Consider the following 26,240-nt stretch of genomic DNA (forward strand, 5'->3'; position numbering starts at 1 on the left):
GCATTCACAGCATTCTCGTTTCATGTATTAAAATGACCTCACGATTTCCCTCCGCAAAGGATTCGTGTGCTTTAAATGAAATTGACCTCCCCTGAGAAGGTGGTACTGTGTACGGTTCGTCCCCAGAGGGCTTTGATGCCGCAGTGGCAGCATTTTGGGTTCAAGTCCCATCTGCTCTGCAAATGTGTCATAATACATACAAACAGGTTGATGATAAATATTAATATTTTTCACGAAATCGCTACTTGATCAAATTATCAACACAAACTGTTTGCAAGTAGTCCAATTCAGAACAAAAAAGCATTATTTGCCAATATATTTGACGTTAAAGACATTAGATCAGTTTTCAAATCATGGCTATTTTGGATAAGAAACAAAAACAAATTGCTGAACCTTTGGGATTACAGGATTCTAGACTTCACTCCGCTCTCTCTCCACAGATACTGCTAGACCTGCTCGGATTCTCCAGCACTTTCTGCCTGTTTGTTTCAGAGGGCCAACATCTGCAATTCCTGGTTTTATTTTACTTTTTGGAAAATAATTTACTTGTTAATAAAGGCCATAAATGAAGGTCAAAATAATTATGAACTGCCAGGCAGCAGACTGGGGGTCATCTGTATCCAGAGAGGTCTGAAAGAAAACAAACTTTGGAATATAATTTACTTCATTTGAGATGCTAACTGGAACGTGCGAAACAATTATTTTGTTAATTATAGAATTGAGAATTCACTCCAGAGTGAAAAATAAGCTGGAACGACGGCTCAAAATCGTAGATAAATCTAACTTGCCCCAAACAAAATCTAAAATGCTGATACAATGTGTAAACGTCTAATTTGTTGTGCCATTGCATCTTGGGTCCTGAATGTAAATAGAGCAACCACAACAGCAATAAACAGGCAGGGAAGAGAGGAATATGGAGAAAGTGAGGACTGCAGAGGAATACGGACCGTGCAGCTGAGCTAACTTTGAAATGGGGTCAAGGTCAGCACAGACCGAAGAACCTGTTCCTGTGCTGTCCTGTTCTGGTGTGCTGCTTGAAAAGCATGCCCTAGCAGTAAGTGAGCTTCGTAGACTCACTGTAATATGGTTGCAACTCGCCTTAACCCACGTTTAATATTTGCGTGGTTCGCTGCACAAAATAAACGTGTTTAATTTGATTTCCTCCGAACACAAATACATCCCCTGATGTCGCGGTTCCCTGCCAGACAATTATCGAGCAGCTGCAGGGGACCGAGACGAAGAGCAGTTTCTAAATGCCCTAATATGAAGTGTCAATCTGATGTAATAATTCGGAGGTCTTTACAATGACAGCCATTCCTTCCCCTCATTAAAGTACCTGCTGCTCCCAGCTTCAAACCACCCCCTCTCCCGAAAATCCAAACAATAGCAGTAATTTGTAAAAAACACTTTGGCATTGTTTTTGTTCGACCTAATGAGTAGGGATTAAGCAGTAACTTTACTATAAATGGTCCATGGAAATGTGGCAACAGTCGGAATATCACGGTCTGCTCAGTTCGGTTGAGTTCTTTGGTCTGACCCAAATGACACGGGAACCACAAGAACTGTGATGGCCTGCACAGCATTTAGACATCTTCCCAAACTCAGCCTGCAGAGGGTATTATTCATTGTAACCTGTCTGTTGCCTGTGGCTTCTCACGGGCTGTCGGTAAACCTGGCCAGTTCCACCAGATGCTTGCACATCCCTAAGACGATGGCTCTGTGCTACGACATCGGCTATATCGAGATGAGAATCCCTAACTTACTCGGGCACGAAACACTGCCTGAAGTAATCCAGCAGTCCACCAGCTGGTTACCCTTACTGGCCAGAGAATGTCATCCAGACGCCAGGATCTTCCTCTGCTCGCTTCTTGCACCGGTTTGCATGGACAGGTAAGCAGCGGAAACAGTACTCGCCCAATAACCCATGTTGCTCTTCCTCATCTGACACGACAACCGTAACAGTGTGAATATACAGAAATCAGAATAGCTTCAAGTATCAAACGAAAAGAGAAATACGTAACGAGTTGCTTTGTGAAATGTTTTTCCTTTGCTCTCGGGTTTACATGCCCCAAGGTACCAATAAACATGTAAACATTTACCCTGTGTCAGTGACACTATTGTCAATTTGTAAAATGGAATCAATTAAGTATTTGTTTAATACGAGGCCTTTTTGAGTGATGTATTTTTTGGTTTTAAGTTATGTATCAGTCTAACATCGCTGAACGGTTTATTTTCTGAAAGGGAACTGAAATGCAATTATTCCAGTTTTCATATTCCCAACCTCGCCGCCTCCAGTTATGCGGCAGGCGGTTTTCAGGTGAGGCTCGTTTCTATCAGTTTTCACTTTTTTGGGGGAGGGACTGGGTGGGCAAGAAGACACTCCTTCAATTCTCATTTCTCTTCCATTTCCCGTCAACATCCGCGGTCTAATCTTGTTTGCCGGGCTCTCCAGCCAGATTAATATTCTGGTACATTACTTGTTTTCCCTTTTCCTGTGGGAATTTAAAATTCCTAGATCTCACTGGACAACTGTCTTACATGTCACACATTTTCCAATAAGAAATCACTGAGCTGAGATCAGGAACTAGACGTCTGGCTCAAATCTTGTACTCCCAGTCAACAGAATTAAAAAAGCAAGGCAAGTTGCTTAGCCCTACTTGAGAGCAGCATGCGGATAACAGGAAACATTTGGGACGACTGGGGGGTGTGTGCAGAGATTTATTTACAAGAATGATACGCGAACTATCTACGCATACATATCAAGAACGTTTCTGTTTTCTCTTTTCAAAAGGCTAAAGGATGATCGAGTAAAGGTCTTTAAATGTGAAACGGTTTGATAGGGTGGATACGTGGAGAATATTTACTCTTGTAGGGAAGAGAAAGTGAGGACTGCAGATGCTGGAGATCAGAGTCCACAGTGTGTTGCTGTGAAAGCACAACAGGTCAGGAGCAGGAAAATCAATGTTTCGGGCATAAGCCCTTCAGCAGGAATGAGGCTTGTGGGCTGGGGCTGAGAGATAAATGGGAGGAGGGATGGGGTGGGTAGCTGAAAAAGCATTAGGTGGATGAAGGTGAGGGAGAAGGGAATAGGTGGGGGGGGGGGAGAGAAAGAGTGATGGACAGGTCAGAAGGGTGGTGCCAAGTTGGAGGCTTAAGAGTGGGGGGGGGGGGGGGGGGGGGGGGGGGGAAGAGAGGGGAGAGAAAGAGAATTAGCAAGATGTTGAAATCCACATTTATCCCGTGTGGTTGCAGGGTTCCAAGGCAGAATATGAGACATTATTCCTCCACACTTCGGGTGGTAATGGTTTGATGTTGGAGGAGGCAGAAGCCCAGGACCTACATGTCTTGACAGAGTGGGAGGGGGTGTTGAAGTGCTCAGCCATGGGGCAGTGGGTGCAGGTGTCCCAGACATGTTCCCTGAAATGATCTGCAAGCAGGTGTCCTGTCTCCCCGATGTAGAGACCACACCAGGCGCAATGGATGCAGTAGATGACATTGATAGAGGGACAGGTAAATCTCTGACAGATGTAGAAGGATTCCTTGGGGTCTTGGACGGAAGTGAGGAGCGTGGTTTGGGCACAGGTTTTGCACTTCCTGCGGTGGCAGGGGAAGGCATCGGGAGTGGGGTGTGGGCTGGGGGGAGGGGGGAATCGTTTTGACGAGGGAATGCTGATAGGGGTACAGAGGGAAATATATCTTGTAGGGAAGAGTTTAACAAGAAGACATCGATAAAGGACATTCACCACGAAATCCAAGAGTGAATTCAAAATAAATTTTTATTTCAACCTAAGAATGGCAACAATGTAGAACTCATTACCAGGGATGAAATATAGATGTATTTAAGGGAGATAAGACATGCAAATGAGGGAAAACAGAATAGAGTCACAATAGGTTTAACTAGGAAAGATGGAAGATGCTTAAATAGAGCATTAACACTGATATGGTCTGGCTGGGTTGAATAAGCTATTTCTGTGCCATTTTTTAAATGTATTAATGCTCAGTACCAATTCCAAAAACACAGCAAGCTCAATGCAGAGCATGAATTGAGGCTGGCTATTTCTCTTCTGTTTGATTGCCCATTTGACATGAGTTTAAGTTTCCTTCAGTTCATCATCAGTACTGTATATGTAAGCCATCATCTTTGGTTCATGCCAGCATCTGTATATAATTGTTTCAACTCTGTCAGCTTCCCTTGCTGCCTGTTCAGATGAAAGCAGGTAATGTGGCCGTTTGGTAATCTGTTTGACTTAAAGTTGTCTACCTCATCACATAGTCAGTAATGGAAACAACTTTATTTCATAGTTCCATAAAAATGCTCAATTGTGTTCCTTAGCTTAGATTACTTAGTGTGGAAACAGTCCCTTCGGCCCAACAAGTCCACACCAACCCGCCGAAGTGCAACCCACCCAGACTCATTCCCCTACATTTACCCCTTCACCTAACACTGCAGGCAATTTAGCATGGCCAATTCATCTAATCTGCACATCTTTGGAGTGGAGCACCCGGAGGAAACCCATACAGACACAGGGAGAATGTGTAAACTCCAGTCAGTCACCTGAGGCAGGAATTGAACCCAGGTCTCTGGCGCTGTGAGGCAGCAGTGCTAACCACTGTGCACTTATTCTCTTCCTGGCTGAAAGCCAAACGCATGAGCTCTTGAATGAAATTCTTAAACATTCTATGCAGAAGTGTCCTCTTCTCTATCCTTAAAATGTCAGTTGTTCCACAGTTCTACTGTGCGCCCATGGTTTCAAACATGTTCCTATTTCAAGCATCAGCATCAAACTGGAGCATACGCATACACATACACACACACACACACTGAGCGAATACACTCCAGATTGCTCCCACCTTTTTTTGATTTCAGATTACTGCTCGTAATCTTTGGAGACTGAACTGGCAACATCCAAAATCAGAATGTCCTACAATCTTTCTTCCACATTTTAAAGCCCGAGATTAAAAACATGCACATAGCTACCATGGCACGCCTCAGTACCCCATATGCTGTAGGGGAATGCTAAGTTGATTTGAAATATTAGTAAGAGATCTGATGTTGACTGTAGTTTATACAGTAAGGCTTTGCATCATCTGAACTCAGTGCTTTGTACGTTTGACCCAGTTTTCACCACTGTATGATCATCCAATACTGCAGTTATTTAAAGTTACAGTACATTTCTGAGACATGAAATTTTGTCTCACATAGGAAACACTCCAAGTCCTAAACTACATGAAATGATGATCACCTACATTGTGATATAGGGATAAAAGATTTCTGGAAGTTGTTCTAACTTAATGGTTTTGACTGGTGCAAATTTGAGTCAAGGGCCTTTTTTGTGCTGTGGACCTCATTTATTCTATGATGTTAGAGCATCTAAGATTGATGCGCGCTATTAGTATTAAAATTGCATTAAATGAGAAAGGAATGCCAGAACACAATGGATAGGTGCTGCAAAAAAAAAACACTTCAGTGAAGAACTATTTAATTTAGTGTGGATTATGATATAGAATCATGGAATCCCTAGTATGGAAGTAGACCATTTGGTCCGAGTCCACTTCAACTCTCTGAACAGCATCCCAACCAGACCAACACCCCACTACCCTATCCCTGTAAACCTGCACTTCCCGTGGCTAATCCATCTAACATGCACACATTTGGTGGTGTGGGAGGAAACTGGAGCACCCAGAAGAAACCTATGCAGACAGGTGGAGAATTTGCAAACTCTGCACAGACAGTCACCTGAGAGTGAAATTGAACCTGGGTCTACTACCCTATCCCTGTAAACCTGCACTTCCTGTGGCTAATCCATCTAACATGCACACATTTGGTGGTGTGGGAGGAAACTGGAGCACCCAGAAGAAACCTATGCAGACAGGTGGAGAATTTGCAAACTCTGCACAGACAGTCACCTGAGAGTGAAATTGAACCTAGGTCTACAGAACTATGAGCCAAAATGTCACCCACTAATATAGTTGCCTGGGGCTGTGAGTACTTTCAAGTTGCGTTTATTGGTGATGCCACAATTAATTTATGTATTGAAAAGCAAACAATCTAAGCTTGATTAGACACATTTTAAGTGGAAATTCTTTAATGAGATACAGGAACATTTAGGTTTCACTTCCTAATTATTTGGGGAGGTAGTGACCTAGTAATATTATCGATAGACTACTAATTCAAAGACTCCGCTAGTGTCTAGTGACCCGAGTTCAAATTCTGCCATGGCAGATGGTTGAATTTGAATTCAATGAAAGTCTGAAAGTAAGTTGAATGATGATCACGAATCCACTGTTAATAGTTGGAAAACCCACCTAGTTCACTAATGTCCCTTTAGTGCCCATTCTTACCTGGTCTGGCCTATGTGACTCCAGACCCACAGCAAGGGATGGGCAATAAATGCTGGCCTAGCTAATGACAATCACAGCCCATGAATCAATAAATGCTAATGAAATTACTGAACACAGCTTTGAAATGCATCATTTTCAATAATATGCTTTTGTAACAGGTCAGTAATTTTGGACAAAAAAGACATTTTTCCTTTTAATTTAAAGAAAACATTACCTCTTTATATTCACTATATAAAATCTAAAGTCAAAGGGACACAGTCTGAATAAGGAATCAGCCTTTTCGGACTGAGATCAGGAGAAAGTCCTTCACTCAGAAGGTTCAGCACCATTGAAATTCTCATCCATACAGTGTTACAGATATTCTCAGTATTGAGCATCCAAGTCAGATTGACAGATTGTTGGAATCAAGAGATATAGATAGATGTGGGAATGTGTGGCTGAGGCAGAAAATCAGTTACAATCTGAATACATGATAGAGTAGGTGTGAAGGGTTAACTGCCTATACCTCATATTTCTTCTATTTATGATGTTTTGAAATTATAAAGCCACATAATACACAGATCACAGCCAGATGTTCAAACTGTAAGAAAGGAACAGAACTCATTGCAGAACACTCACCACAGTTAACACAATATCCTCTTGATTTTTGCCCTTTTAAAGGTTTATATACCCCTGTCGCAGCCTCTGTGTATCAGTGAGGAACAGATGTGCTCCTATCATGGCTTGCTATGGTTATCCATGGCCAGAGATACTGAATTGCAACAAGTTTCCCCCTGACCATGGCATGTGCATTTCTTCCATCAGCAACAAGACAGCATCACATAGAAGCAGTAAGTACTTTTGATTTAACATTGTTTTTTGATTTAATGGTATATCTTTAAATAAACCCAAACAATTTTTAAAATCAAATCTCATTCTTTTCTGGTTATCAGTAAACTATTTCAAGTTGGTTTCTGATATCCTGTAAATGTGAACAAACAGACAATGGAACAGACAAAATGCAATGAAAGTTATAAGGATCATCTAATCTTTTCCCTCAGAATAAACATAATAATGCCTACATTATTCATTGCACTAAACCAGAATGTAGCACCACACCAGTTCTTACTTGGAATCCTTCACAAGATAAGTGCTGTCAGGTGAAACCTTTAGCATAGAATCATAGAGATGTACAGCATCGAAACAGACCCTTTGGTCTAACCTGCCCATGCCAACCAGATATCCCAACCCAAACTAGTCCCACCTGCCAGCACCCAGCCCATATCCCTCCAAACCCTTCCTATTCATATATCCATCCAAATGCCTCTTAAATGTTGCAATTGTACCAGCCTCCACCACATCCTCTGGCAGCTCATTCCACACACGTACCACACTCTGCGTGAAAAAATTGCCCCTTAAATCTCTTTTATATCTTTCTCCTCTCACCCTAAACCTATGCCCTCTAATTCTGGACTCCCCGACCCCAGGGAAAAGACTTTTCTTATTTATCCTATCCATGCCCCTCATAATTTTGTAAACCTCTATAAGGTCACCCATCAACATCCGACGCTCCAGGGAAAACAGCCCCAGCCTGTTCAGCCTCTCCCTGCAGCTCAGATCCTTCAACCCTGGCAACATCCTTGTAAATCTTTTCTGAACCCTTTCAAGTTTCACAACATCTTTCTGATAAGAAGGAGACCAGAATTGCACGCAATATTCCAACAGTGACCTAACCAATGTCCTGTACAGCAGCAACATGACCTACCGACTCCTGTACTCAATACTCTGACCAATAAAGGAAAGCATACCGAACGCCTTCTTCACTATCCTATCTACCTGGACTCCACTTTCAAGGAGCTATGAACCTGCACTCCAAGGTCTCTTTGTTCAACAACACTCCCTAGGACCTTACCATTAAGTGTACAAGTCCTGCTAAGATTTGCTTTCCCAAAATGCAGCACCTTGCATTTATCTGAATTAAACTCTAGTTAAAAAAGAAAAGTCCTTAAGAGGAAGAAAATGAGAGAACCATTCATGCTATTGTTCTGTTTTCTTTGCATTCTATTTGAGATCTGGAACCAATTCAGCTACCAATGCTCTCTTGAGGAATAAAATATTAAGTGGGGGATCTTTGAATGAAGGGACTGGTTATGGAAAACCTCCAGTGCTTCAGACAAATGCAATACATTTTATTAACTTCCTAAAACACTGTTTAGCTGAATGTTGTGTAGTGGCTAAGTACCTACTTTCCTGCCCATTTACCTACCCTCCCCTCTGCCCCATCTCTGACTTCACAAATTCAGGCAGTCTGGATATTTCACAATTCTTATGGGATGTGCTTCTTTTGAACTCTCAAGACTGGTAGTTCTTTGGCTTGAAGACTATTGATCTTGATCTTGTGTGGTCTATAAACTGTCTCTCAACTGGAGGATTTTTATTTTTTGGATGTCCTTGGCAGAGGGTGTCATACTTACTAAACCAGGTAATCAGTACATTACCTTAATCTCCTGAATTTCTTTTGTGGTGGAACTCTGCTGAATCAGGTAGTTGACATGACATTATCTTGGCGATATTTAATCATGTGAATTTCCATCATCGAAAATAGCTTTTCATAGGAAGCAAGTACTTTATTCTTTTCAGTGTTCTGGATTTCTGAGCCGGTCAGTCAGTCAATCTCTTCTTTTTGACCACATCTAAACTGGAGATATAGGTTTGGCTTCCAGGGTATCAACTGAAGTTTCATTCTGTGCCAGCAAATCTTTTTCCTCAATCTGCTGAAAAATCTATGCTGAAGTACTTAACTTTGTTTCAATACGCTAACTGGGTTGAATGTCTTCATTCTCCCTACCTTTACTGTACTGGTACATCAGACATTTTCTTATCCTCAGTCATGGACTTAGCATTATCTCTGTCAATGTACTGATAATTCTGATTTTGAAGACAAAATTGAAATGTTCACCAGGCTATGTTGAAGCCTGACCAATTTCAGTTAAAGATTTGTCAATGAGTTCTAGCAGGGTGTCATGCTCATTCTTTTTCTCCTTGAATGCACCTTCATACAAAATCTGCTAGTTTCTATCACCTAACGTTTTTACTGGCAAAATAGTGCTCGACTTCCAGTCTTGGGCCTTTGAACCCCTACTCCCTACCTGAACTTTGGCCTCCCTCTAGACCCTCAGCCACCCTTCAGCTCCTAAAACCCAGCACAAACCCCTTTCCACTCCCACAGATTCCCTCCTGCAGTTTCATGCCAGCCAGCATGACTTTATCAAGTTGCTTGCTGCTTTTCCAATCATGGATAGTTTTTCTCCCACATTTGTTCCTCATAGGTTTACTCAAGGCTTATTCCTGATGAAGGGCTTATGCTCGAAACGTCGAATTCTCTATTCCTGAGATGCTGCCTAACCTGCTGTGCTTTGACCAGCAACACATTTGCAGCTGTGATCTCCAGCATCTGCAGACCTCATTTTTTACTCAAGGCAAAAACTGTTAACCACTCTCCAAAATAATTTCAAGGACAGTTATGGATGGACAACAAATGCTGGCCTTGTCAGTTACACCTCTAAGAATGAAGACTTTTAAAAAGAATGATATTTAGCCTACTTTGTATTGGCTGGTCACTTGGCCCTTTTGAGTGTTTTCATCTTATTAGGTTCCATTGCTCTCATGACAAGGTTGTCCTTCTCCTCTCAAGAGTTGTCTGTGATTCTTCCTGGTTTCTGCTTTCAACACACTTTGAATAGTTTTCTTTCAAGCCAGATTCTCTTTGGACTGTCTGACAAAGACCCATCAATAATTCAAAGATTTTATATCTTATAAATTGTAATTTAAAGCTCCATGTCTCAATTTTCCACTATTCTGGAGAGATCATTGATGAAATCATGGAATCCCTGGATGCAGAACTCTTGCTCAATCAAGTATTTTATTTGTTCTCAGGAATAAACTAATTCTCAAAAACTTGTCAATTTTTTTCTATAGTATCTGTGCCTTCTTTTGAGTTTGGTAAGTTATAACATCGGCAGTAGATCCCATGACTATAGTACAGTGTACTTATTTAACATGAGTTTGAAGTATGGTCTTCTCAAGGATATCCAATCCTGTTCTATTTGACACATATCTGACATGAAATCTTGTATACAGCATTATTTCTCCAATATTTTCCTAATGTGATTTAGTTTTCTTAAGGCTATTAAATTGTGTACACAATTTCAAAGCTGCTGCAATTTCTTCCCCTTAAAGACTTTTACTTCTGTAATTAGCAATAAAGTCTCACTCTTCTTGTCTAAATGCTAAACCATCCAGTATATCAGTTCCATTTTTTTCATAAATTTGATTGTTAATGTACTTCGTACTGGGGCTTTTCCTGGATTTTCACAGTCAGACAAAATTGAAGTTTCCTATTTTATTGCAGACAATTTTCTGTCTTTTACAGCCTAATAAACAATGCATGTTCTTTTCTACAATTCCCAAAATAGACCTTGTGCTCAAAGTCTTAATCAATTCTTCCCATCAGGCCCAGAGTTTAAATTATGGATCTACTGCTTTATCACAATATCAAAGCTTTTGTTACCATCTTCTTTTGTTAAGATTGTCTACTTTAGCTTTTAAATTGTTCCTTTAGTCATCTTTATCCTATTTTATGATCTTATAGTTGCTATGGCCTTGAATATAAAGTACTTCTGTAGCTCTGAGTTTCTTTACCATAGCAGTGCTCATGATTTCTACTCATTATGGTAGCAACACCCATTGTGAGCTGTACTTATTCTTTCTTTCCTTCTTGACATTTTCAGCTGATTTTGTCATGTTAATCTAATGGTTATGTCCTTGCCCAATAAAGATTCGTAATTTTGTACGAAGAGTTTCACGACATAAATTTCTTAGCCAAGCCTCTAACCAGGAATGCTGCTACAGATACGTGTATCCTGATGAAATCTGTAATGATCAAGTTTGATTAGTCTTCAAGCTATTTTATATCTTATACTGCTTCTTTTGCGTGTCTTACCAGGTTTGATGTCAAGGCTTTAGACTTGCCCCAGGTTTCAACTGACTGCTGGTTATTCAAACGCTTGCAACTCCTGATTGCCACTTTTAAGTACTAACGTAGACAAATTTGGTCTTCTGGACAATTTCTTCTGGGTACAATGGAGTTTTTTTTCATCATTTTCCCTTATGGTATGAAGCAATAATGCCCACTGCTGATCACCATGTGGTATCTGTGGGTCGAAGGACGTTGCCACCAATCCTCTTCCCTTGGCTGTGTCTAATGGCCTTATCGATTTACGGAGGTAAAGGATTAATCATTGAATAAGATTAATAAGAAAATGCTCTTTTCTGAAAAAAAAAAGCAATAGCAACACATTACATCAGTCGGATAAAATGTTACTACCAAGACTATAAGGAAACCCATGAATATATGATATCCTACGTTGCTCATTGGTTGGAGCTCAATGGAGTCTGCAACTTTAATCCTTTCAGAACCTTTTATACCAGAAGTGAACAACAGAAATCAGTAAACATTGCTTAGGAACTTGACAGGTTAACATAAAAACTCAGGTGTGTCATTTCTAAGGTCTGTTATCAAATGTGACTACAATGTAACTCTATTAACTTTTAACTAAAGAGCACAAAATATTCTGATTGTTGCCAAGAATAAAAGGAAGGGACAGAATGTATGAATGTCATTTTGCATCCAGGAATCATAAAAGTGTAGAGAAATTTCAGTCAAACAAATTCAAAGGCTTTGCATTTTAACACACGAAACATCCAAAATGAGCTTGATAAACTGATGCCACAAATCAAGGGAAGTGGTTGTGATCTCAGTCTAGGTCGAGGGCATAGTCTCAGGATTAAAGAGGCCCCAATTTAAGACTGAGATGAGGAGCAATTTGTTCTCTCAAAAAGGGTTAATAAATTACAAGTCATTTAGGCTTAATATGATGAGGAACTTCTTCACTCAGAGGATGGCAAATTTTCTATTTCAGAGGACTGTGAAAGTTCAGTCATTAAGCAAGTTCAACACAGATTGATAGATTTTTAGAAATCAATTACAGGAAGGGACATACCTAAAAATCCCACAACACCAGGTTATAGTCCAACAGGTTTAATTGGAAGCACACTAGCTTTCAGAGCGTCGCTCCTTCATCAGGACTACCACCTGATGAAGGAGCAACGCTCCAAAAGCTGGTGTGCTTCCAATTAAACCTGTTGGATTCTAACCTGGTGTTGTGTGACTTTTAACTTTGTACACCCCAGCCCAACATCGGCATCTCCAAATCAGGAAGGAACGTGGTATAGTGCAGGAAAATGTTGAATTAGGTGATCAGTCATGGCCTAGACTGGCAGAGCAGACTCAAAGGGCTGAATCATCTACTCCTGCTTTTATATTTCAACATTCTGATGTAGCTGAGGATATGAAATAAGCACTGGATATGTCAGCAACACCATGCCCCAAGAATTTATTATAAAACTCAAGCTTCATTATGATTTGTCATTTAAATATTAATAGTATTTAAGGTGTGCATCTTTTAAAAAATGCAATAATTAACAGGGACGCAAGAAATATAGTTAACATCACATTACATTTTCATCCCAAATGCTGGTATAACAAATTCTAGTCAATATAAGCATTTATGGAATGTGCATTTCAATGGGTCCACAATACAGTCAGCCAAACCAAGTACTGAATAATGGAAAACAAGCTTCATCTTTTCCTTATCCACTACTGATGCTGGCAAGTTTTCAAGCAGATATTCAATACAGGTAATTTAGAACATAAGAACTATGAGCAAGAATAAGCCATCTGGCCCTTCGAGCCTGCTCTGGCATTCAATTAGATCATGGCTGATTTTTTAATGGCCTCAACTCCATGGACCCACCCTCTCACCACAACCCTTAATTCCTTTACTGTTTAAAAAATTATCCATCTTAGCTTTAAAAACATTCAATGAGGAAGGCTCAACTACTTCACTGGGCAGGGAATTCCACAGATTCACAACCCTTTGGGTGAAGAAGTTCCTCCTCAATTCAATCTAAATTTGCTTCCCCTAATTTTGAGGCTATGCCCTCTTGTTCTAGTTTCACCCAACAGAAGAAACAACCTTTCTGCTTCTATCTTATAGAAATACATAAAATTATGAAAAGAGTAGACAAGAATCCCCCTCATTCTTCTAAATTCCAATGAATATAATCCCAGTCTACTCACTCTCTCCTCATAAGCCAACCCTCTCAACTTGGAATCAAATTACTGAATCTCCTCTGCACCTCCTCCACCAGTGCCAGTATATCCTTTCTCAAGTAAGGAGAGCAAAACTGCATGCAGTACTCCAGGTGTGGCCTCACCAGTCTCCCATACAGCTGCAACATAATCCCCCTCCTTTTAAACTCAATCTCTCTAGCAATGAAGGACAAAATTCCATTTTGCCTTCTTAATTACCTGCTGCACCAGCAAACCAATGTTTTGCAATTCATGCACAGTAGCATGCTGCAATTTTGTACCATTCATATAATAGCCCTTTTTACTGTTACTCCTGCCAAAATGGATGACTTCACATTTGTCAACATTGTATTCAATCTACCAGATGTTTGCCACTCACTTAAATTATGTCTTCTGCAAACTTTCAGCATCCTCTGCATACTTTGCAGTACCACTTATCTAAGTTTCATTCACAAACCTTGACACACTACACGTGGTCCCCAAATCATCCATGTTCTCTAATTTCTCTCCATCCTGTAGTGTCTTGGAGCAGTGAGATCAGCACAATTGCAAAGACAGAGAGAATGTATTTTGTACAGATCAGTGATTAGACAGACTCATTACATCACTGGAGGTGTTGCACAATGATACTTTCCTCATTCTTCACTTCAATACTTTGCAAGCTATTTCTTTTTCCATTCCAAACAATTTCTAGTTAAGCTCGTCTAGGCATATAGCTTCATCATTAAATTTATCCAGTATACCAGAATTACAGGGTAAAAACAATGACTGCAGATGCTGGAAACCAGATTCTGGATTAGAGGTGCTGGAAAAGCACAGCAGTTCAGACAGCATCCGAGGAGCAGTAAAATCGACGTTTTGGGCAAAAACCCTTCATTAGAGTACAGTAGACTACACAACCCAGTTTGGCAGTACGGTGGCTGAATGATTAGTACTGCTGCATCACAGCATCAGAGACTCCAGTACAATTCCACCCTTGGTCTGTGTAGAGTTTGCACATTCTTCCTGTATCCGTGCGGGTTTCCTCTGGGTGCTCTAGTTTCTTCTCACAGCCCAAAGATGTGCAGTTAAGTGGATTGGCCATGCTAAATTACCAGGAATGTGCAGCTTTGGTAAGTTAGCCATGGGAAATACAGGGCTTATAGGGATGGCATGGGTCTGTGTGGGATGCTGTTTACAGAGTCGATGTGGACTTGATGGGCCGATTGGCCTGCTTCCACAGTGTAAGGATTCTATGATTGACATTTCGTTATTCATCCACTCCCTTGGTGAGTTAATGCCTTTCTCAGAGACCAAACGAGTTTAATGTTTTAAGAGGAAGTAAATTAACCAGGTTTCTGAAGTTAACAAAAGAATTAATTGGCTACAAAATGCAAAAAAGAAATTTGCAACACAAGGACACAGTAAGAATAAGAGGTATGCTCAAAAATAATAAAAATCAGACCTTCTGGGTGGTTTGTGAAAAACAGATGGTGAAACATCACGTTACAGGCATATATAGGACAGAAACAGACCCTTTGGCCCAATTCATCCATGCCAACCAAATATCCTAAATAAATATAGTCCTATTTGCCAGCATTTGGTCCATATCCCTGGCAGCTCATTCCATACACACACCACTTTCTGCATGAAAAATTGCCCCTTAGATCCCTTTTAAATCATTCCCATCTCAGCTTAAACCTATGGCTTCTAGCTTTGGAGTACCCCACCCCTGGGTAAAGACCTTTCCTATTTACCCTATCCATGCCCCTCATGATTTTATAAACCTCTGACACTCAAATGAAAATAGCCCCAGTCTATTCAGCCACTCCCTATAGCTCAAACACTCCGACCCTGTCTACGTCCTCATATTGATAGCTGAACAGTCGCTGTGGATTCTTAGCTTCTGCAGTTATGTTCAGTTATTTTGTCCTTGTTTTGAGTGGTTGGTTTGCTGCAGTCAGATTAAGAGTCTGTCTTGACCTTTTCCCTTCTGACTGCCTCGTCAGCTAGTTGGGTTGTCAGATCATTAGAATCATTTTACCTGGCGTGCAGAGCTACATTAGGTGATTCTTCAACTGTGACCTTCATAGCACACTAGCACTTGAACCCAGGCTTGTGTCCACAATGCCTCATTCCTTATGAAGGACTTTTGCCCAAAGTGTAGATTCTGCTGTTCCTTGGATGCTGCCTGACCTGCTGTACTTTTCCAGCATCACACTCTCGACTCTGACCTCCAGCATCTGCGGTCCTCACTTTCATCCACAATGCCTCAGTTCTCTAGCATACCATCTTCCATGAGCACCCTTAGACCAAGGTTGCAGTAGTTTTTAACCCATTTTTAATATTCACAAAAAATGTTGAGAAGTGGTGGTTTTCTCCGAGGAAGGGAAGGAATACTCAACTCCCTTCTACCTCTTCTTGTTTGGTGTCTCTTTTGGTTTGAGGTCACCCTGATACTTTACAGGTGCAACATTCCATGATGCAAGATAACGCTCATCCACAGTCTGTCTCAGTCCTCTTTTTAAAAAAAAAGAGGAATTTAGATTTACAAGTTAAAGATGTCCATTGCACTTTAAGACTCTAATTCGTTAACATAACAAGGCACTCGAAGCTATTTTCACCAGATGGATCATATGAACACAGAATTAGGAGCAGGAAGAGGCCATCTGGCCCCTTGCACATTCTGCTATTCATTAAGATCATAGCTGAACTGATTAATTCACATTTCTTTCTACTCAGATAACCTTACAGCTCTTACTCATCAAGAATCTACCTTTTACCTCAGAAACATTTGAATGAAGAATAAAAGAACTAATATAAGCTTCAACTCCTACCCCCCCGCTCCCAAAGTTGGAAAAACAAAAGACTGGTTCATTGTAAAGCACTGTAACCATAATACCTGCATCTAATAAATATATATTTCTGTTCACTACATAACAGTGCCTCAAGCAAGCTGTCAAGACTGTGAATTAGAAGAAACTACATCAACAAAACAAATACTCAATATATTTTGTTCACATGATTTTGGTAAGTACAATTTGAGACAACAATGAAAGGGTAGAACAGAGGCTCAGTGGTTAGCACTGCTGCCTCACAGCGCCAGGGACCCATATTTGATTCCACCCACAGACAACAGTCTGTATGGAATTTAAAGTCCTCCCCTGTCTGTCTGAGTTTGCTCCAGTTTCCTCCCACAGCCCAAAGATGTGCAGATTAGGTGGACTGGCTATGCTAAATTGCCCATAGTGTCCAGAGATGTGTGGGTTGGGTGGATTAGCCATGGGAAATGTTCAGAGGGTCAGTGTGGACCCGATGGGCAGAACAGCCTACTTCCACACTGTAGGAATTCTATGATTCTATCGAGTGACTCTCAAATCTTTTCTTGCTAACAGAAGCTAATAGCTAATGAAACTAATATCTAGTAGAAATATTGACAAATTGATGGACCTAAGGTCAAGGGCTCTGTTTGCAGCTTTTGACTGAATCTGCAAAACAAGAATGAGACTTTGAGGAATATGTGGCAGAGAATGTTGACAGGAAGAATCGTTCACAGTCTCCACTTTCTTTGTCCAATGGAAATTTCTCAAGAATGTCAGAAATATTTGTTTAGGGACAATATTGGGAAACATTTGTTTAAGGGCAGCACTGTGGCTAGCACTGCTGCCTCACAGTGCCAAAGAACCGGGTTCAATTCCCACCTCAGGCAACTGACTGTGTGGAGTTTGCACATTCTCCCCGTGTCTGCGTGGGTTTCCTCCGAAAGTCCAAAAAAATGTGCAGGTTAGATGAATTGGCCATGCTAAATTGCCCATAGTGTAAGGTGAAGGTCTGTGTGGACTTGTTGGGCCAAAGGGCCTGTTTCCACACTAAGTAAACTAATCTTAAAAAAAAACATCTCAGCAGTGCAGCAGTTTCATTAACAGACTGAAGAATATCAGTTTCAATCCTATCAAAATAGTTATCCGATCAAGGTACTTGCAAGGTGGGATCCTTTTGGCCATAAAAATCCAACTGATTGACTAAAGGTTTCTGGGAAAGAAATCCTGTTCACTAGCTTTTCTGGCTCATATAGGGTTCAGGCTAAATAATGTTAACTCTTAATACTTGAAAAGCCTTGCAAGACACCCAACGGAAAAATAAATCAGAAGAAATCGTTTAAGTTATGCAGCTTTCAGTACTGACAGACTTTAAAGATTTTCAATAAATAACTTTCATTTTCAATTACTATTGATCAAGGTAGCTCGTTCCAGATCAGTTCTTGTATTAGACCATAAAGGCTGGGAAACTAATATTGTTTGGAAAATTACAAATTGTTGCTAGGCGTAGCTCAACAAATACAGACAGCCCTCCTGTAACTTACCCAAATGGCCAGTACTCATGTGAGCCTGGTTGATTATAACCTTGTATACAGAATGGCATCATAGCTGATCTCAATCTTGGCCTAGCAAAGAGAGAGTATGAGGAGAGACTGGCAGCCAACATAAAAAAAAACCTGCAGGTACATAAATAGTAAGAGTGGCAAGAGCAGGAGTAGGGCCAATTAGGAACCAAAATCGGATAAACGCAGGAAGGCAGTGACATAATTGAGGTATTTAACAAATACTTTCAATCTATATTTACAAATGGAAGATGCTGCTACCCATGCTACAGTGAAACAGCTAATAGACTAGAAGGAATGTAAATTAATGAAGAGGTGGTATTAGCTGGGCTGTCTGGATTTAAGGATAAGGCACAGAGACTAGATGAGATGCATCTCAGAATACTGAGGAAAGTGAGCATCGAAATTGTCGAAGCACTGATCAGATATCATTTCTACTCTAATAGAGATATTCAAACATGGTTATGGAGGTAATAGGTAGGAAGAAATAGTTCCCAACTGGCGAAAGGATCAAGAATAAGGAGGCACAGATTTAAAGTAATTGGCATTTAAAGTAATTGGCAAAATATGCCACGGAGCAAATAGTATCAATCAAGCGGAGAGTGGGGTGGAAGCAGGTTCAATTAAGACATGTCAAAATAAATTCTAGAATCAGAGTCTGGCACAGTGGCTCAGCACTGCTGCCTCACAGCACCAGGGACCCAGGTTCGATTCCAACATTGGGTGACTGTGTGCAGCTTGCACATTCTCCCCGTGTCTGATGGGTTTCCTCTGGGCGCTCTGATTTCCTCCCACAGTCCAAAGATGTGCAGGTCAGGTGAATTGGCCATGCTAAATTGCCCACAGTATTAGGTGCATTAGTCAGAGGGAAATGGGTCTGGGTAGGTTACTTTTCAGAAGGTCGAAGGGCCTGTTTCCACATTGTAGGGAATCTAATCCCACCAGTGCAGAAAGAGGCCATTCAGTTCCACATCAACCCTCCAAACAGCACCCTACCCAGACCTGCAACCCCGCATTTACCATGGCTCACCCACCAGCCTGCTCACTACGGGCCAATCCACCTAACTTGCACATCTTTGGACTGGGAGAAGAAGCCAGAGCACCCAGCAGATAAAGGGAGAACGTGCAAACTCACAGAAATAATCATCCAAGGCTCGAATTGTGCCCTGGTCGCCGACATTGTGAGGCAGTAGGGCTAACTACTGAGCCATTGCACTGTGAAATTCGATTGTTATCTGTAAAAGACGACTACAAGGTTATATTGAATCACATTGGATGAACTTGGAGATTCAGTAGACACAACATGTCAAATAGCCTCCTTCAGTGTTGCAATAGATGCTGCTACGATTCTGTTTTGTGAACATTTATAGAATACATTTTCAACCAGGGATCACTAGTCTGTAATCAACAGCGGAATACTCTACTTAATGCAACATCAAAGTGATATTCTTACTGCTGCTCAATTTAGGGTTAGGAAGTTAGCACAGAGAAAGAATCAAAGCAGGGATTATACTGTCTGCATAACTTAGTTTCCTATGGTTCCCAACATAACACTATGGTCAAAAGTCAGTTTTGCACGTCCAATTCAAGTCACAGCCAGTGCAAACCTGTATGTCCCAAGCATCAGAGTGGTGAATAGGGCATGAACTTAACTTCTTTCTTAAAGTGACAGTGAAACATGGGAAACATCACCCAAACAAAGTGAGTTTTTTTTAAAATTCTCAAGAATGTTTTTTTCAAGTCATTAACATCTCCTTCAAGTAAAGCTCCCATGCAGCAAGCTTGAAATCAAGTTTCAGCAATTTCTAAACAGGCACTGTGAAGAAATTTATCACAATTTCAGTAAGTTCAAAATAGATTGCGCACAAACTGGAAATCCTTCATTCATTCACTCTCTTGCTTGCCCCTTTGAAAGTCACTAACTTGCAACAGATGGTTCCAGGGGATTCTGTAGCTTTCCCAGAGCACTCTCACATGCAAGTTCAAGACACATTGTCAATGGCATAGTCATCCCAACTGACCTGCCCACAATCAAAGTCAGTACAAGCAATACTTTTTACCAGGGACAGCTGGATAGCAATCAGGAATGGCTGACTGTCTTTGTTCACCCAGCCCAAACAAAAAACCAGAGCACAGTGCTTGAGAGTAGGGAATAAAAATGGAAGCATCCAAGTTATGCTTTATTGTTGCAACAGGCACTATTGTATAAAATCTTTGCCAGCTCTATTTGTCTGTCACAATTATTTGTACATTACAAAAACTTCTCTATAACTTGGCAAGATTGTCAAATTACTTGGTTTATTCATAATTTTATTTTCTAAATAGTGAATTGTGAAACATTGAAATTTACTGCTCGAAATATTCTCCCTCCAACAGCAGTAAAAATCAGAATTTCAAAGAGAAACACAAGTTTTACCAAGATCTCAGATTTTGAGATGGACAGCAAAGTGGAGGTCTTCAAGCACGGGCCTCTCCTCAAAACCGAGATCCATCCCAGGCTTCAGCACTGGCTTGACTTGGATGCCACTTGCGTCCAGAACATGACACGAGGCAATCGTACAGGAACTTTTGTAATTGTGGGACGAATCCAGGATGGCAAAATTTTAGTGTACAAGGTTTTCTTGTGGCAAAAGCGCAACAAAAATCTCATGCATGCTGTTAGAAAGTGGAAACACTACAGATGCCGCACACAATACTGAGATAGAACGGTACATTTGTAAATATGTATTATTAAGTAACTGTAAAGATCCTATAAAGTACTTTATCTTTTTCAGTGCTGATGTCCATTCTTAATAGCAAATTATGATCAAGAGTCAGAAATTTAGAATTGGGGCAGAAAATGATCTCTATGAAATAGAGGGAATTTCGACACAAATATCAAGGTGGAGTCTTTTATTGACATGAAGTCTACAATATTTATAAACAAAGTAATATTTACTTACTCCCAGCCCATTTGCTGTCTGTGTATGCTCAAACAATCAGGACTACACAGGCTACACTAGATTAAATTTACATTAAATTAGTACCCATTTTATCTTAACAATCTAATCATTTTGAGGCTTTGAATTCTTCGATATTTTTCCTCCAAATATCTGTTTTTGATCAGCTCCAGCCAGTCAGTATCATACCTTTTTCTTTAAGAATATGAATTGGCCCCTTGACTGTTTCAGTTTTTATTCAACACAATATTAATCGAACATGAGGCAAATTACTTTTGCAGAAAACTTTAGTCAGACTGCAGCAATAAGATCAATTACAAAACTGTATGATATATATTGCCAATTTTGTCTTTACAAAGATTAACTAGGATAATGTCCATGCTTGAAAGATTTAAAAGGTTCAAGATGTTGGAACTGAAACGGTTAAACAGCAAATCTGAGAGATAAAATTCTCAAATGTTTCAAGGGAGTAATGTATGAAAGACATCGCATTGTTCTGTGAATTAGTAAAAAAAAGGCAGAGATTCCATGTTAGAATCACACAAAGAAGAAAACTACTCAGCCTATCATCCTAACGCCAGCTCTTCACGAATTCTCTTGTTTTTCCACACAGCATTGTTAAGTATTCCTTTAATGATTATCATTGGAAATAAGCAAAATCTGTTTTATTTGCAGTATTGTTAGAACAGGGTGGCTTACCACAAGAACTCAAGAAATAACCACCAATTCCGGCTAAGAATTAATAAAAGCATTAAAAATTATGGGCAAATGAAAATGGCATATATAGTTCCAGTTATAGAATGCCTTTGTGTTGTAAATTCTATACATACTTCAATTTTTTTGAGATTATTAATTGATATTAGTCGCTGTTTGCAAAGTATGAATGCACAATTGATACAAACGTCTGATAAAATTGTTCTTCATTTAAAGAGTGGTATTTTGATACACTTCCTTAGATTGAAGTATATTGTGCAGAATGGACTGAGTCTGTAGAATAGGAAGGTCAAAGTAATGCATCCTGAATTAAATTACATCCAGGCATTGTGACAGCAGGAAATCTATCTTTGGGTCTGCCTCCCTTTCAGAGTGAAGTAGAAAATAAAGTTCATTTTCTGCACTTCTTGACGACCATTACTTTTTCTGAAATGCATGTGTGGACATGTATGGACTTCAGTAAGGCGTTTGACAAGGTTTCCCATGGGAGACTGATTAGCAAGGTTAGATCTCATGGAATACAGGGAGAACTAGCCATTTGGATACAGAACTGGCTCAGAGGTAGAAGACAGAGGGTGGTGGTGGAGGGTTGTTTTTCAGACTGGAGGCCTGTGACCAGTGGAGTGCCACAAGTATCGGTACTGGGTCCTCTACTTCTTGTCATTTACATAAATGACTTGGATGCAAGCATAAGAGGTATAGTTAGTAAATTTGCAGATGACACCAAAATTGGAGGTGTAGTGGACGGCGAAGAGGATTACCTCAGATTACAACAAGATCTGGACAAGATGGGCCAATGGGCTGAGAAGTGGCAGATGGCGTTTAATTCAGATAAATGCAAGGTGCTGCACTTTGTGGGAAGCAAATCTTAGCAGGACTTATACACTTAATGGTAAGGTCCTAAGGAGTGTTGCTGAACAAACAGACCTTGGAGTGCAAGTTCATAGCTCCTTGAAAGTGGAGTCGCAGGGAGATAGGATAGTGAAGGCGGTGTTTGGTATGCTTTCCTTTATTGGTCAGAGTATTGAGTACAGAAGTTGGGAGGTCATGTTGCGGCTGTACAGGACATTGGTTAGGCTACTGTTGGAATATTGTGTGCAATTCTGGTCTCCTTCCTATCGGAAAGATGTGGTGAAACTTGAAAGGGTTCAGAAAAGATTTGCAAGGATATTGCCAGGGTTGGAGGATCTGAGCTTCAGGGAGAGGCTGAACAGGCTGGGGCTGTTTTCCCTGGAGCATCGGAGGCTGAGGGGTGACCTTATAGAGGTTTACAAAAAAATGAGGGGCATAGATAGGATAAATAGACAAAGTATGAAGGGCTTATGCTCGAAACGTCGAATTCTCTATTCCTGAGATGCTGCCTAACCTGCTGTGCTTTGACCAGCAACACATTTGCACCAGGGATTGGGGAGTCCAGAACTAGAGGGCATAGGTTTAGGGTGAGAGAGGAGAGATATAAGAGAGAGACCTAAGGGGCAACTTTTTCCACGCAGAGGGTGGAACGTGTATGGAATGAGCTGCCAGAGGATGTGGTGGAGGCTGGTACAATTGCAACATTTAAGAGGCATTTGGATAGATATGTGAGTAGGAAGGGTTTGGAGGGATATGGGCCTGGTGCTGGCAGGTGGGACTAGATTGGGTTGGGATATCTGGTCGGCATGAACGGGTTGGACCGAAGGGTCTGTTTCCATGCTGTACATCTCTATGACTCTATGACAAGAACTGGAGCAGGTTCAAGTATGATGCTACCCAATGTCATATAACCGGTCAATTTTTTTTATCCATATGCTATGAACAACACATCAGTAATGTCAATAAAACCTTACATTAGCAGTATTATTACAATCCTTATGACAGAACCGCTAGGTCAAAATCCTGGAATTTCCTTCTTAACACTACATGAACTTAAATGTTCAAGATGATTGTTCAAAACCATCAAGGGCAAATGGTCAATAAATGCTAACCAAGCTAGCAAAGGCCTGATCTTGTGAACAAATAAATTAAACTAAATTAACCAAGATGACAATCAGCCACAAATAAAGAAATTATCAACAAGCTTCCATTTGTTGGTACTTTTACTTCAACCCAATTCAAAATAGATGCGTTGTGATGCAAAGTGGTGGCAACAGCATGGGTTCAATTCCTCCACTACCTGAGGTTACCATGAAGGACTGTCCTTATCAACTTCTCTACTTGTTTGAGGCATAGTGACCCTCAAAGTAAACCACCAGTAGTAGTAGTCACTCTCTACTGACGGAGTAGGCCTATGGTCTTCTGGTAATATGGTGACTTTAGCATACTTTTTATTGTAAGAAGTAACTTTCCAGAACAAGAAGTTAGATAATTAGATTAGGTAATTCAAAATTGGTCTGTGGCTAATGAAAGGAGGATGCAACTGCTGGTGAGGCAAGGGGTTAAAATGAAGGAGCCCCAACCCTGCAACTGCCCGACAATTACAAGGCTCTTGCAAACTGTGTGGACAAGAGCATGGTCTGCAAAGAAGATAAGCAAACTGAACAGGATACCTTGGCAAGGGAGCCATTCAAAAAGTGGGAAGGAAATTGGAATGTAGCTGTGAGAGGGGACAGTATGCCAAGGGAGATAGATATTATTCTCTACTTAACCTGTGTCAGGGTTAAGGTCTTCTTGTGCTTAAGGAGAACTCAGAGAGCATGAGATCATAAAACATAGGAGCAGAATTAGGATATTGGACCCATTTGATCCAACAGGGAAAATTGACAGAGTACATGTGGAAAATTTATTTCTTGTAGGAGAGTCTAAGATCAGAGGGCATGATCTTAGAAAAAAGGTTCACATATTTAAGACAGACATAAGGAGACGAGCGGGCTGTGATCTTTGGAATTCTTTACCACAGAGGGCTGTTAAGGCTGATTCAGTAAATATAATGAAGACTGAGATAAACAGATTTTTAATTAGCAAGGGAATCAAGGGTTATGGGGAAAAGTGGACTTGAAGAATATCAGATCAGCCACGATCTAATTGAATGGCAGAGCTGACATCATGGGCAGAATTGCCTCATTTTGATTTTGTCTTATGGTCTTCAACAGTAAATTAGAGTCAAAAATCCATAAATTATACATGGAATTGGAGGTAGAAGGATACTCCCCTTATTGTTCTTATTAGTCCCTGCACAAACGTGACACCATAAGTAGTCTCTCAGTTTTTCCAAGCTGGCCTCCAATATGGGCAATGGTAGCTCCACCTTAAGTTCCATGGAATCAGTTGCAACACAAACTGCACACTCCGAGAGAACCTCCTTAAAGTTGCATTAGTCTTAATTACACAGATTCCCAGAGACTACTTTATCCAACTCCAAGTAAATCTTGTTAAATGGTCAGGTCTGCTGTGGCAAAACCGAAGAATAATCTAGACCTATCTAATTCACTATTATTACCCACAGCTCCTTGCTAATGTTCCTTCTCTGTTTTTACCTGTTGTGGCTCTTCCTCATCTATGCCCATAGGTCTTCTGTATCTTAACCGATGTCCTGTTGATATTGCTTCTATATCAAGAGTTACTGGGTCACATGGACGAGTTTTTTTTGTTCTCTAGAAATATTTCTACTGATCCTATTATATTTGATATAAACATGATAAAAAAAAACTTTTGAATATTCTGAAAAACAATTAGACACTGTAGAGCTTTAAAGAGATTATAACTTTTCCTTACTATTGTGCTTCTAGTCAAAAATTGTAATAGCATTCTGTGTCTTCAGGACAAAGGGGAAAAAAAAGTAGAACTAAAAGCAAAAGTGCTACAGGTGATATATTCAGCTTGTTTCATATTAAAAATTTGCCAGTGATTAAAATTTCTCATTTGAAGTGAGACAAAAACTAAGGCTAATTCTACATTACTACCTCTATTGCCTTTCTTGCCAATACAGTGAATTTGAAATGCTACCCCAGTGTGTAATTCATACATCTCAGGGGATGAATTGGATTTGGACATAGGAAGGTTTTTCATCAGTGACATCAGGACATTATTATTCTAGTCCCAAGTGCCTGAAATGAAAGACAACATAACAAAACTGGATTTTCAAGGCACTAACCCAATTGTTAACATTGTGTTAAAGCTTTCTTTTTTTTTCTGGATTCAAACACAATAAGACAAAGACTCAAATTCTAATTGTCCAAGACAATTAAAAGCTCCATTCAGACCCTTACCAAACAGAAGTGGTTTTAGGCTCAGTGTTTTCAGGTAGTGTATTTTGTTAGGGACCAGATCCACCTTTTGCCTGTGGCCAACCTGCAAAGAAAGAAAGGTTACATTATATGAAGTGACAAAAAATTAACATTAAGAATGTAAATGAGAGCTTCAGAGCAGTGACTGATAATCAAAGTAACAAAATAAATATGCCCTTACACTAACTGTTCACATTAAGAAGCATTTTAAAGGTGCAAAAGTGATGAGCTTTTCAATTAGTGACCTTCTCATATCATAAGCCCACTAGGATCCCTCTGACACCTTCCTTCCATTCTGACAAAGACAGTAGGGGAAAAGCTCACGAGTGATCCTTCTCTCACAGCAAATTCACAACTTCTTACGCCACCATTTCTTATTTATAACTGTATCAATACTCGTTACTATGGTGATCACTCCTCTGAACTTTCCTTTCATGTTTTGCCTAAACTCCAAATATACTTTTACACATTTTTTCTTCATCCTCCTCCCA

At 40.3% G+C, this 26,240-nt stretch overlaps 2 protein-coding genes across 2 annotated transcripts in view; one reads left to right on the forward strand and one right to left on the reverse strand.

Moving 5' to 3' along the window:
* The window catches only part of p4htmb (prolyl 4-hydroxylase, transmembrane b), a 72,317-nt gene that overhangs the window by 41,294 nt on the left and 4,783 nt on the right, over positions 1–26,240 (reverse strand). Inside the window, exon 2 of the mRNA XM_060835075.1 lies at positions 25,732–25,813. Coding sequence (XP_060691058.1) covers positions 25,732–25,813 — 82 coding nt within the window. The remainder of the gene's footprint in view (positions 1–25,731; positions 25,814–26,240) is intronic.
* Positions 1,568–20,593, forward strand: LOC132822439 (secreted frizzled-related protein 5). The gene is made up of 4 exons (XM_060835816.1): positions 1,568–1,890; positions 7,003–7,172; positions 16,457–16,543; positions 20,271–20,593. Exons 1-4 carry the CDS (start codon positions 1,568–1,570, stop codon positions 20,591–20,593), a joined length of 903 nt encoding a protein of 300 aa, XP_060691799.1.

Source organism: Hemiscyllium ocellatum, chromosome 14 (assembly GCF_020745735.1).
Source record: "Hemiscyllium ocellatum isolate sHemOce1 chromosome 14, sHemOce1.pat.X.cur, whole genome shotgun sequence".
Classification (NCBI taxonomy): domain Eukaryota; kingdom Metazoa; phylum Chordata; class Chondrichthyes; order Orectolobiformes; family Hemiscylliidae; genus Hemiscyllium; species Hemiscyllium ocellatum.

Bases quoted from the DNA above. Each gene is read 5' to 3' on its own strand.
- LOC132822439 (XM_060835816.1), top strand. From the start codon at position 1,568: ATGGCCTGCACAGCATTTAGACATCTTCCCAAACTCAGCCTGCAGAGG. The intron at 1,891-7,002 runs GTAAGCAGCGGA...GCCCTTTTAAAG, and splicing joins GCACCGGTTTGCATGGACAG to GTTTATATACCCCTGTCGCA. The intron at 16,544-20,270 runs GTAAGTACAATT...TCCCTCCAACAG, and splicing joins ATTTTGTTCACATGATTTTG to CAGTAAAAATCAGAATTTCA.